Raw genomic sequence first — 15,025 nt, 5'->3', positions numbered from 1 at the left:
TACCAATCTTTTAGATATTTTCCAACTTTCATAAAAACTTAGATCTTGTTTTAATTTCTTTCTTTGATTCATAGTGTTGACCATCGCCTTTTTAAATGTTTATATAATTTTTTTTAAAGATTTGTCTACTTATATTGGAAAGTTAGATTTACAGAGAGAAGGGGAGACAGAAAGATCTCCCATCTGCTCAGCTTTCGCTCCACAAGTGGCTACAATGGCCAGAGCTGAGCTGATCAGAAACCCATAGCCAGGATCTTCTAGGTCTCCCATGTGGGTTCAGGGTCCCAAGGCTTTGAGCCATCCTCGACTGCTTTCCCAGGCCACAAGTAGAGAGCTGGATGAGAAGTGGAGCAGCTGGGATTAGAACCAGTGTCCATTTGGGATCCCGCAAGGCGAGGACTTTAGCCACTGGGCTACTGCAGTGCGCTCATGTTCATACGATTTTTATAGTTTTTGAGAATTTCCTGTTAGTATGATTTTACTTTTTATACTTGTTGATAGAAACTATGTAGTAATTATCTGGCTCTTTGTAACATTCAGTTTTAGTTTCTGTCACAACTATAGTTAAAAACTCTATTGTATAAGGTTTAAGATTAGTAAACAGAACAGACTATTCAAGTAAGATTTAACAAACTTGTATATTGAACAACTTATGCCTTATGGAATAAAATACCCACCTGTAGAGCACATGGAGTAAGCCTCTGCCGTGTTTTATTTGTAGGTTTATTTGACTATACGGATGACATGACAAGGCATAATCTTAATTTAAATGTTCAGTCACTGCCCCAGTATTTGAGACAGAGTAGTAATGAGGGCCAGTGTGGGACGACAGACTGCCCCGGCCCCGTACGGATGCCCCTGTCGCCTCTCCTTGCTGGCTGTTCTCTGCAGTCATCTCTCCCAGCTCACTGTCCCTCTCGTTTCCTTACTCTCTTCAGTGAGACCTCTTTTTCCTCTGACTTTCTCAAACGTAAATTGCTTTAGACACTGTTTACTTTTCTCAGCACATCTGCCAGTCTTCCTTCCCACTACCTCTGTCCTGTCAGGGCCTATGCAGCTCTCCCCGCTTCGTGTCAGTGTCTGCGCACCTCATTCCTTAGCTGCTGATTCTGCCCATGCGTCAGAGGCCTTGTGGCCAAGGTAATCCGTGGAAATCCTGATGTGAGCATGCTGCTTTCTTGACTCAAAAATACGTAAACCGTGTTACTTAGAAAAAAAGTCAGCTCTAACTTCACAGTTCCATCCAAAGAATATAATGATATGTACGCCCATTCAGCCCATTTTGTTTCTCCAGCATGCCCTCAGATGACTTTCCATTCTAGCAGAGTTCCAGTTCTCCTGTCTTCTGAGGCTGTCACATGGTCAACTCCACATCTTGCCCTGTAAATTGCACTGTACCAAAAAAGAATCACAGTTCGTTACTTTGTCAGTGACGTCACTTCCCATCTTCCCTAAGCAGTCTTCCCAATCCACTGAATTGTATTTTCTCAGATATTTATGATAATAATACTGTGTTGAAGTCAGAAATGGAATAAATCACAATTGTGTTGACCTATTAATAATTATTTGGCTCTCTAAGAAGTATTTTGTATTCTTTAAGATGTTGGGGCCTCAATAAATGAAACTTGAGATTAATGTATTTCTTTTCTCTTCGTCTTTTAGATTTGGCTCTTTAACCATGGATGGTGGCCTTCGCAATGTTGACTGTCTTTAGCTTTCTAAGAAGCTGGAGAAGTTTGTTTGCACAAGAAAAATAATGCTGGGGCATTAAATGAATGCCTTATAGATGGTCTCTTATTTCTACAATCCAGTATTTGATGTGGTCATGTAAATAATGTAAAAACTGTAAATACATAAAAAAATATAAATTTTTGGCTGCTGTTAAGATGTAACTTTACCTTTTAACATTTATAATTACTTGAGGCAGTTTGACCTCAGTGAGCACTTAGAAGAAAGCCATGAGCCGCCAGTGTGTTTAGATACTGAGCCTCTGCTCTGAGTGAAGCTGAGGAAGTCAGATTCTCTGACTCCTGCAAGTATTTACATATCAGAGAAGTCAGGTGGATTGTTCGCACACATGCAGACAGTGGCACGGAGAGGAGGCTTCCGGGAACAGGGAGCAGAACCGAACCACTGTTTTCCAAGGATCACAATTTTTCTGAGAAGGATGAAGTGGCATTATTTCACTTAAAAGGTGCCCAGGTCCCAGTTACTTTTGTGTCTTTATTTTCAGGTGAATGATTGAACAAAATTTTTGAAGTGAAATAATTATTTAAAGCTATCCATTTTTCCTTCAGCCTATAATGTACAATTGTCATTAAAATTTTAATGTCATTTCAACTATTTTAAGCTGTATATTTCTTTAATTCTGCTTACTATTTCATGAAATAAAATAAATTTCTCAATTTTAATGTGAGGAGTTCATTTGTTTTGGTTCCTGGCTTGAGAAGCAGTTGAACGATGAGCACACAGAAGGCACGAGCAGCTCAGCAGCGGCAGTGGCGGCCACCTGGGGAGCAACCAGTAGGTGGGAGGCCTTCCTCTCTGTCTCCTCTCTGACTTTCCAATAAAAACAAATAAATCTAAAAAAAAAAAAGAAAAGAAAGAGATACATCTTCCATCCGCTGGCTCATTTCTGCAACATTCAGAGATAGGCCAGAAAGCCACTGTTTCACTCCTTCAAGTCAAATAAATATGTTGAACATATTTTAAAAAGAGAAAAATTTTGGAATCCACACAGTTTTTGCATGATGCATATTCTCCAAAAACTTTGTAAACATCTCAGCTTTTCTTCTAGTAGTAGTATGTTTACAACAGTTTGATAAATGTTTACAACAGTTTGATAAGAATTAATGATATCGGGCCCAACGTGATAGCCTAGTGGCTGAAGTCGTCACCTAGCTTGCACCTGGATAACAAATGGGTGCTGGTTTGTATCCCAGCTGCTCCACTTCCCATCTAGCTTCCTGTTTGTGGCCTGAGAAGGCAGTTGAGGACAGCCCAAAACCTTGGGACCCTGCTCCCACATGGGAGACCCAGAAGAGGCTCCTAGCTCTTGACTTCTGATCAGCTCAGCCCTGGCTGTTGCAGCCACTTGGGGAGTGAACCAAGGATGGAAGAGCTTTCTCTGTCTCCTTCTGTCTCTCTAATTCTGACTTTCTAGAAAGTTAAATAAATCTTTAAAAATTAATGATATAAAAATACAAGAATTAGATTTAACTCTTGACAGCAGAATAAGCAGCCAAATATGAAATGAATGAATGTAAAGTCTGAAATCAAGAGGTGACGTGGGGTAAATAAGGAATTGGAGAGGTCGGCATTGCAGCATAGCAGGTAAGCTGCTGAGTAAGAGACGGGGGGCGTTTTTTGGTCCTGGCTTCAGCCTGGCCTGGCCCTGGCCGTTACAGCCATTTGGGAAATGAACCATCAGGTGGAAGATCTGCCCTTCCTTTCCCCTAGAAACAACAAGAAGAAATAAGAAAGTTGGAAATAATGATTTCACCCACTTATCCCTAACCCCTCAATCCTTCCCACCCTGATAACCATGTAATTATTATGAAAAAAGAAAATGATAGAAGAAATTATTTGAAATATAAAAAAAAAGATTGCCCTGCCACTGTCTCCAATAAATGAGTAAATGTTTAATACAATGTATTCAGTAAATTATTCAGAAACAAATATAATATTCCTGGATTATCTGGTTTGTTACTTAGCAATGATGGTTATCATTTATGATGCGCTGTGCTTAAATGCTCAGTATTTGGAAGTAACTGTAGGGATGAATATTCCCCACCAAAATTATAAGAATTCAGAATTACAACCATTTCTGACCTCTGTCCACTTTGAGTGCATTTTACATGTTGTGCCTTTCAGGAAGCGCTGCAGAAAGTTTGCAATTATTCACAGCAGTTTCTAAAACAGAATTTCTGGAACAAACATTGGAAAGGAAAATATTTAAAGAAGGTCTTTGCAGTTTTGTTTTAGCTGGATTCCTCAGCCCACATCCTACTTTGAGGAAGTTTATAGTGTTTGAGAAAGTCTTGCTGTATCTTTGGATTTTTTTCCCACTTGTCACTTTGAACAACTCTCAGCTTTCTAAGAGATGACAAAAATACCATACAAAACAAACACGTCTGGAAATAAGGACCTGTGATGTAATAAGACCCTCTGGAGCAGATACATCACAGGCCAGGGTGCCTGGATTTGCTTCCCAGCTCTGGCTCCTCAGTCCAGCTGGTGCAATCTCTAGGAGCTGGCAGGTGACAGGAAACCAGGACTGAATTCCCAGCTCCCGTTTCTGGTTCCTGGCCCGGCCCAGCCCAGCCCACCCCAGTGCCATTGAGGGAATGTATCCTGTTTGGACTATCCTAAATTCGCCAAGTTCAGTAAAAATCATGCTTCAATACTGTAAGCTGTTAAATACAAAAATTAAAATAGACATGAGATAGTTGAATAGTACCCTATAGCCATTTTAAGGTGTATAGCAGCCAGTTGTGTATAAACTAAACTTGAAATGTCAATGAAGTAGTCACAGGATGAGGTTAAGAACTTCCATTTTCTAACATATTAGTCACTCAATACCATACCAATTTACTCCATAATGTTGTAACTTGTTGTTGATGTTGTGTTGTGAGTTTTCATTGAAGGGGATGATATTCTGCCAGCTCTACTTTCAGACCAGGGATGATCTCCCAGGGAAACTGTTGAACTTATCTGGACAATAAGATGCTGGACTCTATGCATGGTACATGCTCGCAATGAGGCAATCATGCCTGGATATGACCTGTAATACTGCAACAATGTGGAGAAATCCAACATGGGGCGAGGGGAGGGCATGGGGAGGTATTGGGGAAATCCCAGAGCTGAAGAAACTGTCATAAAATGAAACAAAAAATGAATTAGCAAAGGGGAGTTCTCCTAGTCTTCCCCTGTTTCTCTGACCCACAAATAAATAGACTAATAATATCTCTTGTTTCTCTAGGTTATAAATCAGCTCCAAAAATTCACTGTGGTATATAAAAGCTCAACCCACATATTACACCAGGCTATTTTTGGGGACTAAAGAAGTCCCTGTTTGAATAAGTTTATTTCTTTTTCTATAAACAGAATGTACAGGGACCAACTGTTAGACTTAATTTCAGGAGTGATGGTTAGCGTCTCAGTACACTGTAGCCAGTTACACATCAGTCTCTGCTGAAATAACCTTTGATGATGCTAAGGGGGCTGTGTTGTACCACGGTGAGATACACTGCCGCCTCTAGTACCAACATCCTAAATGGGCACCAGTGAGTTATGGCTGCTTCACTTGGAAGGCAGCAGCAATCATCTTAATTACCTGTACCCCTGCCTCCCATGTAGGAGACCCAAATGGAGTTCCAGGCTTCTGGCTTCAGCCAGACCCAGACCCAGCCACTGAAACCATTTGAGGAGTAAGCTAACAGACGGAAGAGCTCTCCTTTTCGGGATATAGACTTGAAAAAAAAAGTAGGGATTGGCATAATAGACTAGAAAATAAAGTAGGGACTGGCATTATCACATAGCATGCTAATCTCTTCCTGCATCCCATATGGGTGCTGCTTTGAGTCCCAGCAACTCCAGTTTTGATCTAGTTTTCTGCTTGTGACCTTGGAAGGCAAAGGAGGATGGCCCTAGTGCTTGGACCCCTGCCCCCATGTGAAAGAGACCCAGATCCTAGCTCCTGGCTTTGAACTGACCCAGCTCGGCTGTTGTGGCCACTTGGGGAGTGATTCAAGGGATGCAAGATTTTTTCTTTTTCTGTAACTGGCTTATCAAATAAAAATAAACAGGGCTCAGCGCAGTGGCCTAGTGGCTAAAGTCCTCGCCTTGAAAGTACTGGGATCCCATATGGGTACTGGTTCTAATCCCAACAGCCCCACTTCTCATCCAGCTCTCTGCTTGAGGTCTGGGAAAACAGTTGAGGATGGCTCAAAGACTTGGAACCTTGCACCTGTTTAGGAGACCTGAAGAGGCTCCTGGCTTTGGATTGGCTCAGCTCCGGTCATTATGGTCAGTGGGAGTGAATCATTGGATGGAAGATCTTCCTCTCTGTCTCTCCTCCTCTCTGAATATCTGACTTTGCAATAAAAATAAATTTTAAAAATTAGCCTTCAAATAAAAATAACATTTTATGACAAAAACAAGATCCCTGCATGGGTGAGAGTGGATTAGGGGTTTGAGGGGAGCAGAAATAATTTAACTCCAAAGAGTAAGCCACACTGTTTATCCAGGATAAATTCCTACCAAAGTGGTGGAGAATCTCTTTCCAGTGGAAAAACGCACAAACTGAGCCGGATCAGGGCTGTGACATTAGGAGATGTCAGTCACCATGCAGTCTGATGATCGCCTGTGGCAATTCTCCTGAATTTTCTGAAGACAAATGTGTCTTTTTGAAGGAAGAACGTAGGTTTGTGCTCGAAAATTATCAAGTTACATTAGGGCATGAGTTTCTCCTCGGAAAGCTTCACAGAGTTTCTTTGGGAAGAACATTATCCATGCAGTTTCTGGTTGGGAGTCAGCGTCTCCAGGACAAGCGGTAGCTGTGACAAGGAAGGAGGAAGGGGATTAGGGCTACCAGCTGATTCCCAGCATGCTGACAGAAACCAAATGCACTACAGTGTCACGAATGGGTGTTCTGCGCTGCTCGTCCAGGGCGCGTGGACGGGTGTTTGAACTCCCAGTGCCCACTACGGCAGGAGGAAGTGACGTCAGCCAGACCCTCCAAGGAGTAGGCAGCTCTTCCGGGTCTCTCCAGGTCAGTAACCTCACAGAATGGGAAATCCAAGGTGCAAGGTGCCGGGTAGCCTGAGGTGAGTTAGCTCGGCCACATTGTTCCTGTTAAACACTTTAATTGTCTTACTTAAACTGCAGCCTGCTGGCAGAGACAGGGAGAACGCAAGGCTTTTACAGCTTTTAAAAACGTGTGGTTCAACTTCGTCATCCCATGGCACGGGGAGGTGTGGGAGGTTAGGGGGGTTGAGTAGATAACAAGGTAGGAAAAGTCATGGACATTTTTATAGCCCAAGTTTATACATTTTTGGGCATTTGGATTCACTCCCCAGGTGGCCGCAACGGCCATAGCTGAGCCAATCTGAAGCCAGGAGCCGGAATCCTGCATGTGCATGCGGCTGAGGAGTGAACCAGTGAACAGAGGATCTTTCTCTTTGTCTTTCCTCTCTGAAAGTCCCCCTTTCCACTAAAACTTAAATCTTTTTAAAAAAAAGAAAGTTGGGCCCGGCACAATAGTGTAGTGGCTAAAGTCCTCGCCTTGAACGTGCCAGGATCCCATATGGGCGCCGGTTCTAATCCCAGCAGCTCCACTTCCCATTCAGCTCCCTGCTTGTGGCCTGGGAAAACAGTCGAGGATGACCCAAAGCCTTGGGACTCTGTACCCGTTTGGGAGACCTGAAGAGCTCCTGGCTTTGGATCGGCACAGCACCAACCATTGCGCTCACTTGGGGAGTGAATCATTGGAGGCAAGATCTTCCTCTCTGTCTCTCCTCCTCTCCATATATCTGACTTTACAATAAAGGAAATAAATCTTAAGAAAAGAAAGCGTTAGGGAGAGAGAATTTCCATTTGCTACTTCAGTCACCAAATGGCTGCAACAGCCAGAGCTGAGCCAACCCAAAGCCAGGAGGCAGGAGCTTCTTCTCGGTTTCCCACATGGATACAGTGCCCCTAAGGACTTGAGCCATCCTCTACTGCTTTCCCAGGCTATAAGCAGAGGGCTGGATGGGAGGTGGAGCAGCTGGGACATGAACTGGCTCCTAAATGGGATGCCTGTGCCACAGGAGGATTAGCTTGCTACCCACGGTGCCATCTGCCATCCTCTACTCTCGACATGCAAAGGTTGTGAAAAATTAATTCCTAGAAAGACCTTTTTTACATAATTGTTAAAGTTGTAGTACTCTGTTCTTTGTAAGTCATTTTGCCATTTGGAAGGCTGCCAGGGAGAGAAAGAGATGCAGATCTCTCTCCCTGCTTCACCCCCAAATGCTTGCTTGGCACAGCTGGAGCTGAGCCTTTCTGAAGCCAGAAACCTAGGATGCAGTGTAGTCTCCCACACGGGTGGCAGGGAGCCAAGCACCTGAGCTGTGTTTTCTGTCCTGTCCTACCTGCCTGGAATGTGCAAGGGTCGGGGGAGAGGGGCATGGGTGGAATCGGCAACCCCCAGCTCCCACATAGCCCAGGCCCCCCGGACCCTCTCCACAAGGCAGTTTTCACATGGACACTTTTCATTTCACCGTGTAACATGTATGTCTTTGATGACGTTGTTAACATTTTTCTGTCACTGAGCAGAAGGTTAAGCATTTATAAATTGGTATATTTACGCATTGTATTCCTGTGTTAGAAGGTAGCAGGGTCTGATTAGAGCTGCCAATCTCAGGAGCTAAGTGGTGAGTTAGCACTGATAGGAGAGAGGTGGAATGAGAGCTCAAACACAGCATGAAAGCATTGGCCCTGGAGACTAAGGGTCTCAGCTGTGCGCATTGGTACAGTGGCAAAGTGAGAGCAGCAAGGGTTTGGGTAAGACCGCAAAAACCTACTTATTGGTTTAGTCCACAGTCAGCTTAAGCCCCTGTAATCACCCAGCAAGGAAGATGAGAGGAACCTGGGTAGAGGAGTGTGTGTTTAATCCTAGAGTTGTTGGAGGATCGCTGGAAAGTGTGGAGCTCAGGGGAAATGTAAATGAAGCAAAGCTTGGAGAGGTACAAAGCAGGACTGTGTGAAAAGGAGCCAGTCGCAGAGGTGCACCCCACCCCTTCCTGTGTCCTAAGAAACTATTAAGTTAGATGGACATGAAATACAAAGTTCAGAGAAACTTTTTCTGGCCTTTAGGCCAGAACACCACCTTCCAGTCATCTGCAAAAAATGCCAAATACAAAGGGAGAAACAGCACTCCATCTAGGTGCTCCAGACCAAGAAGGGATATAGTAGGTTAAACCTCTACTTGGGTTGCCTGCATTCCATACTGCGGCTCTGGTTCTAGTCTTTCTTACTCCACTTTTCTTTTTCAAGGTTTATTTATTTTTATTGGAAAGTCAGATATACAGAAAGGAGGAGAGACAGAGAGGAAGACCTTCTGTCCGATGGTTCACTCCCCAAGTGCCACAACAGCCATTACTGAGCTGATTCAAAGCCAGGAGCTTTTTGTGGGTCTCCCACACTGGCACAGGGTCCCAAGGCTTTGGGCTGTCCTCAACTGCTTTCCCAGGCCACATTCAGGGAGATAGATGGGAAGCAGGGCCACTGAGACATGAAGCAACTCCCATATGGGATCCTGGCACATGTAAGGCAAGGACTTTTGTCCTCAGCACATATACCTCCTTTATTATCTGTCTAATGCAGCAGTGTACACTCTGGACACCAGGGACATATTCAAAGGGGGGTGTGACCCCATGGGACATGGGAACAATAAAGACATGTATCCTGTCTTCTTGTTTAATTTTTAATTATTTTCATTTTATTTGGAAGAAACAGAGAGACAGCCTGAGAGATATCTTCCATCTCCTGGTTCATTCCTCAACTGTCCATAATGGCAGAGCTTTGGCCAGGATACACTCCAAGCCCAGAACCCCAGCTGGCTTCCCCATCGAGCTGGTGGGCTCTATCACCTGCTGCCTCGCAAGGGGTGCGCAAGTTGGAATCCCAAGAGGAGCCACGGCATGAACCCCGGCACTCCCATATGGGGTACGTGGCTCAGCCACCATGCCAAATGCCCGCCAAACCTGGCATAGTACCATGATCTGCTCTGAAAGACTGTGAAGATTGAGTTTGTAGAAATCACATATTTGGACCAGAATCTGGTACATAACGAGTATCAAGGTTTCGCCTCTGCATCTCATGACAAGGGGACATTCAGGAGAGCTGCTAGTTCTTGATCCTTAGAAGCCAAGAACATATAATAAGACAGGTATTGTGGGTTTCTAGAGAGGGAGCCAGGAAATATGTGTTACATACGGCTTGGGAGCAGGCACTGTGACTCAGCAGGTCAAGCTGCTGCTTATGATGCCCACATTCTTGATCAGAGCACCGGTGCAAGTCCTGACTCAGCTTCCAACTCAGCTCTCTGGGAAACCATGAAGGATGGCTCAGGTTCTTGTTCCCCCGGCACCCACCTGGCTACAGCTCGTCCCAGCGCCACCAGTTGTGGCCATTTGAGGAGTGAACTAATGGATGAAGAGTCTCTCTCTCTCATTCTCTTTCTCTCTCCCCTCTGTTATTCTGCCTTTCAAATGAATACATCTTTAAAACATGTGAATTTGGTGTTTCAGTTCTCTGCATTTCTGTTATTTTTTGTGCTAACTAAAATAATATTGAGGTCATAATTGGCAAAAAAAAAAAAAAAAAAAGGACATTGAAAGAGAAAAAAAAAAAAGCCCAAAAAACTCAAAAGGATCCACCCCAACCCAAGGTGCTGCCACAGCCCTGGGGAGTCCACCTGCAAGTCTTAGAACAGACAGATGGACCTGTGATGTGTATGAGCACCAAGGAGCTGGAGGGACCATCCTCCAGAACAAGAGGAAGTGAGGTCAGGTAGCTGTGCCAGTCCCAAGAGGCACAGCATAGCCTGCTGGCAGAGGGGAGTGAGCTCAGGAGTTGTTTGCAAGTGATCTTTGGAAACTCGCAAGCTGCACGAGTGCCCTGGTCACAGCCTGAAAAAGGGCAGAGACTTCCTCCCTGTCTACCCCAAGAGCTAGGCCCACTGCCTCCCACAGCCCTCCCCATGCCATGCTGCCTCCATGATCCCTTTGCTCTGGTGGTAGTCAATTGCACCCTAAATTAGGTGTAGCACTAAAACAAACAGGTAGTAATCAAAGGCTGAGGAACCATTTCATTTGTTTGTCTACTTATGTATTCCACAAACAGACAGAGTTTACCGGTACACTTTTCACTCCCCAAATGCCTGCAACAGCAAGGCCAAGACCTGGAAATGCATCCCTAGTTTTCCAAACAGGTGGCAGGGACCCACCTGCTCGCTTGCTGCTTTCCAGGATACCCATTAGCAGGGTGCCAGAATTAGCAACACAGCACTGTAACCCAGGAGCCTTGATGTAGGGCGCAGGCATCCCAAGCGGCATCTTAAACACTACAGCGACGTCTGTCCCCTAAAAATGATCTTTGGTAGAGAAACTGTTCCTGTGTCTTGGGTGGCAGCCGCAGGAGGAGGCCCAGGATCCCTCCCATGAGGCACAGATCGGGAGCCTGTCAGCCATAGCATCTGTTTTCTCATCACTCCTGAGGATGTCGTTGGTGTTGGGGACATGTACTGCGTGACTTTAACTGAGAGTGGGCAGATCTGCCCACACTGAAACTGAAGTCAGAAATCTTTTCATTTTGAAAGCCCTAACCTGACAGTCTGATCCTGAAAATGACCTGTGTGCCATCTTCTGTGAGCAGAGAGGAAGACAGGAGAGTCCGTGGTAGTTGAGCTTTGCTAGTTACTCTGCTTGAACCTCCTGTGAGTCCAGGCTCCAGCATGGCCACCATCAGCATTTACCGGATGGCTGCTGTGTCTGCAGTCTACACGGAAACATTGCGAGAGTTGCTTTCTCCCACCCCACTTTATTAAAGAAGGGGTGTCAGAGATGCAAGAGGCTGAATAACTTGCCCAAGTCACACAGCTAAAAGCTGCATAAGCACAGGAAATCAATGTTTGTTTCAGCTCTGCTGAGTTGGAGCATTTTCCAAATCTTCGTGGGGGCCTGCCTCCAGCCACTTGCCCTGCGCACAGACCTGCTGGCTGCGTTGAGCCAAGTGCCGCTTGTGAACCTCCACAGTTTAGTGCCATATTTTTACAATTAAAGCCTTTGGAAACAGACTACTTCTGTGACATGGTCTTCTAGACGGATTGGTCAAAGCAGAAAACATCAACAAGTCTGTGTTACAGGATGAAGCAGTTCCTTGCTCAAAACTAGTATTTCCTCCATTCTTTGCTTTTTCTGTCCTCTCTTCCTCACTCTTTCTCTCTCTCCCTCCTTTCCTTCCCTATCTCTTTCTCTCTTTCTTTTCTTCTTTCATTCTCTCTGTATTCATTTTTTCCTCTCTCTCTGTTTCTTTCTGAGGTCATAAAAAAAAAAAGGAAACCCCACAGAAATTGCACCAAGACTTCTGTTCTCCAGATGTCAAATCTGTGGCTTTCGCTCTTACTGGGGGACATACAGGAGGTCAGCAGGGAGTAATCTTGAATGTCCTTTCTTCACAAGGCACTATCATGGTGGTGGGCTCCTGTAGGGATGCTTAGTGCTGATACTGAAATACGTGATGAATGTGATCCATCCTTGATCCGACCCTCTCCCCTGCCCCACCTGCCCCAGCACATGCACATGAGCATCCGTGTGTGCGTGCATCGCCACCTCTGCAGTCATTTGAGAACTGGCAGCTCTCATATGCTTTGGATGATCTGTCTTCCTTGATTTGGTTACCAAGAGGCTTAAGAACTCTGTCGTGCCCATGTATATAAAAGCTGTGTATCAGGAGTGCCAACCCAAGATGGGGGTTGACTGGATGCCCCCCCGCTCCATTGTCCCCCAAAGTTACGCTCTTGGCTATGACTTCCACACACAGCCGCCCACCCACGTGGCTTCAGCCGAGGAGACTGGGAGCCCAGAGGTTTTTCTGACCCAGAATGGATTTAAGATGCAGCAAAACATATGTAGGACTAATCCTGATCATCTGTCTAGCACGCGGTGGGCTGCTGCAGCCCTCAGGCATTCCAGAAAATAGGCTGTTGCTTCTAAGATTCACCAGACCTCTAGTCCCTCTGTCTCCCTCCTCTGGCATGCCTATCTTTTCTCTGAAATTCCTTTTCTGCTCCTCTGCTTGAATAGATCCCCTGATGACCCACTAGGCTCCCTCCATGTCCCAGGGGTGTGCCAGCCTTGTGCAAGAGCCCACTGTGAAGACCAGCACCTGAATTTGCAAACATGTTCAAAGGCACTTTTAGACTAACAGCAGATAGTGAACTTGGGAACGGCTGGAGGAGCGGGTAGCGGGGAAGTACAACAGTGACCCAGGTTTTCAGCAAGGCACTCCTCACCTCCTCACTCTGATCTCCTGCCCCACACATCCCAGATTCTGAGCTCATCAGGGTGACCAGTGCAGAGGGGCTAGGGGAAGCTGGTGGCACATAATTTCAGCATCACATCTTTGGCGATAATTGCCTCAGTATCTACATCGCCCTCTAAATCAGGGGTTGCAAATGCATCTGGCTGTAGGGATCCAGGAGCAGCTTAAATGAATGAAAAGAGTTGAGTGGGAGACCAGGAACGGTGGCCACAGTGGCTGTGTGCATCCTCCAGCCTCCTCCTCTTCACCCCGTTCCTGGTCATAGAAGTTTTCAAACCTTTTCACCCATTCGCTCGCCCATCTTGCTCTACACTTGTAGGAACGTATCTATGCATCTCTTTCAGTGTGTCAGCACTTGTTACGCCAACTTGCAGATGTCTGTGTATATTTTCTATTTATTATCAGGTCTGTGCATTTAAGGGTACTAGAACCACAAGTTCATTTTGTTTCTTCTTTTTTTTTTTGTTTTCAGAAGTTCTGAAAACATCCTCATAAATTTTCTTTCTTATACAGATGTATTTTATTAATTCAAAAGGCAGAGTTACAGAAATGGAGGAAAGGAGGGAGAGAAGGAAAAAGAGAGAGAGAGACATACACAGAGAATGAGACTAGAGAGAATATCTTCCACCCACTGGTTCACTTCCCAAATGAAGTTGGATGAGACTAAAACCAGGAGCCAGGTGTTTCTTCTAGTCTGTCACATGGGCACAGGTACCCAAGCACCTGAGCCATCCTCCTCTGCTTTCCCAGACACATTTACTGGCTGGGAAAAGGACCTAAAGTAGAGCAAACAAGACTCAAACCAACACTCATGTGGCGGCAGCAGCTTAACTTGCTATGCCACAACACTGACCCCCCCTCACTTCTTCATGTTTTTTGTCCCTGTACCCACTCCTATTTTTCATGCCAAGCCAAGCCTGGCAACCCCCCTGCTCTCTGCCCTACATGAGCAGCAGACACAGCCTCCTGCTCCCCATAGCCTTTCCCTGCCCCGTGTCTTTGGTCTATTTAACATCAGAATGAGCCTTCACTATAGAAGGGGAAGTGGGGGGCCGGCAGGTGGTTAGGATGAGTGTGGATGAAATTTTTGCCCACCCAGATTAGCCTCTACACAGTTTTTCAAAGCTGGCTTCACCCTGCTTTCTACTAGGTAGCTTCCCGTGTTCCTGCTGCAGGGCTCAGAAGTGTGGAGATCTGCTGGGAGAACAGACCTAAAAATAGAGGCCAGGTGAGTCCTTCCTGCCGTGGTGAATTATGTAAAAGGGCAGGTTGAACGAGGCTACTGTCCACGGCTACTTCCGGCCCACAGGCAGCACAAAGCCTCAAAAGTGAATGACCAGAAAGACAGGCGCAGAATAAACACCTGCCGCGAGCACATCTCCCAGTCAGAACTTGTGGCCCTAACAATCGCTCCAGGACTGGCCTCTCTTCTCTCACTGTCTGCTCTGGGACTATCTGGTGGCAAGGTCAAACGTGGCAGCCCCTCTGTTTTCTAGTCTAAGGGTCAGGGCTTGGGCAGGCTGGGCTGCATTTCCACAGCCTCCCCAGGTGCCGCTCATGCTGTTTTGCTCTGAGACCTGCCGCATCACAGACTCCTCTCACTGGGTCACCAGGAGTCCTCCAGCTCCGCCCTGATTGTCTGCAGGGTAAAAGGATTAAGAACATGTCAGAGCAGGGGTCATATTCTGCTGCCTCACCAAAAGAAAGTAGCTGGGATTGGTGCAGTGGCGTGGTATGCTAGCCCTCTACCTGTGGTGCCAGCATCCTGTATGGGTGCCAGTTGGTATCGTTGCTGCTCTACTTCTGATCCAGCTCCCTGCTTATGGCCTGGGAAAGTGGTGGAAAATGGCTTAGGTACTTGGGCCCTTGCACCATGTGGGAAACTCAGGGGAAGCTCCTGGCTTAGGAAATACATCTCTCACTTCCTCCCCATTCC

At 45.8% G+C, this 15,025-nt stretch overlaps 1 protein-coding gene across 2 annotated transcripts in view; it reads left to right on the top strand.

Annotated features, from left to right (window-relative positions):
* The window catches only part of TBK1 (TANK binding kinase 1), a 38,511-nt gene extending 36,102 nt beyond the window's left edge, over positions 1-2,409 (top strand). For both annotated transcript variants that reach the window (XM_040982468.1, XM_040982459.1), the window contains one exon: positions 1,663-2,409. In XM_040982468.1, coding sequence (XP_040838402.1) covers positions 1,663-1,714 — 52 coding nt within the window. In that variant the 3' untranslated portion in view covers positions 1,715-2,409. The remainder of the gene's footprint in view (positions 1-1,662) is intronic.
* Positions 2,410-15,025: the final 12,616 nt, after the last annotated feature.

This window comes from Ochotona curzoniae, unplaced genomic scaffold (genome assembly GCF_017591425.1).
Source record: "Ochotona curzoniae isolate NIBS_2020 unplaced genomic scaffold, NIBS_Ocur_1.0 contig_1014, whole genome shotgun sequence".
NCBI classification, from domain to species: domain Eukaryota; kingdom Metazoa; phylum Chordata; class Mammalia; order Lagomorpha; family Ochotonidae; genus Ochotona; species Ochotona curzoniae.
Note: the sequence above shows the minus strand (reverse complement) of the source record. Positions and strands in the feature narration are given on the sequence as shown.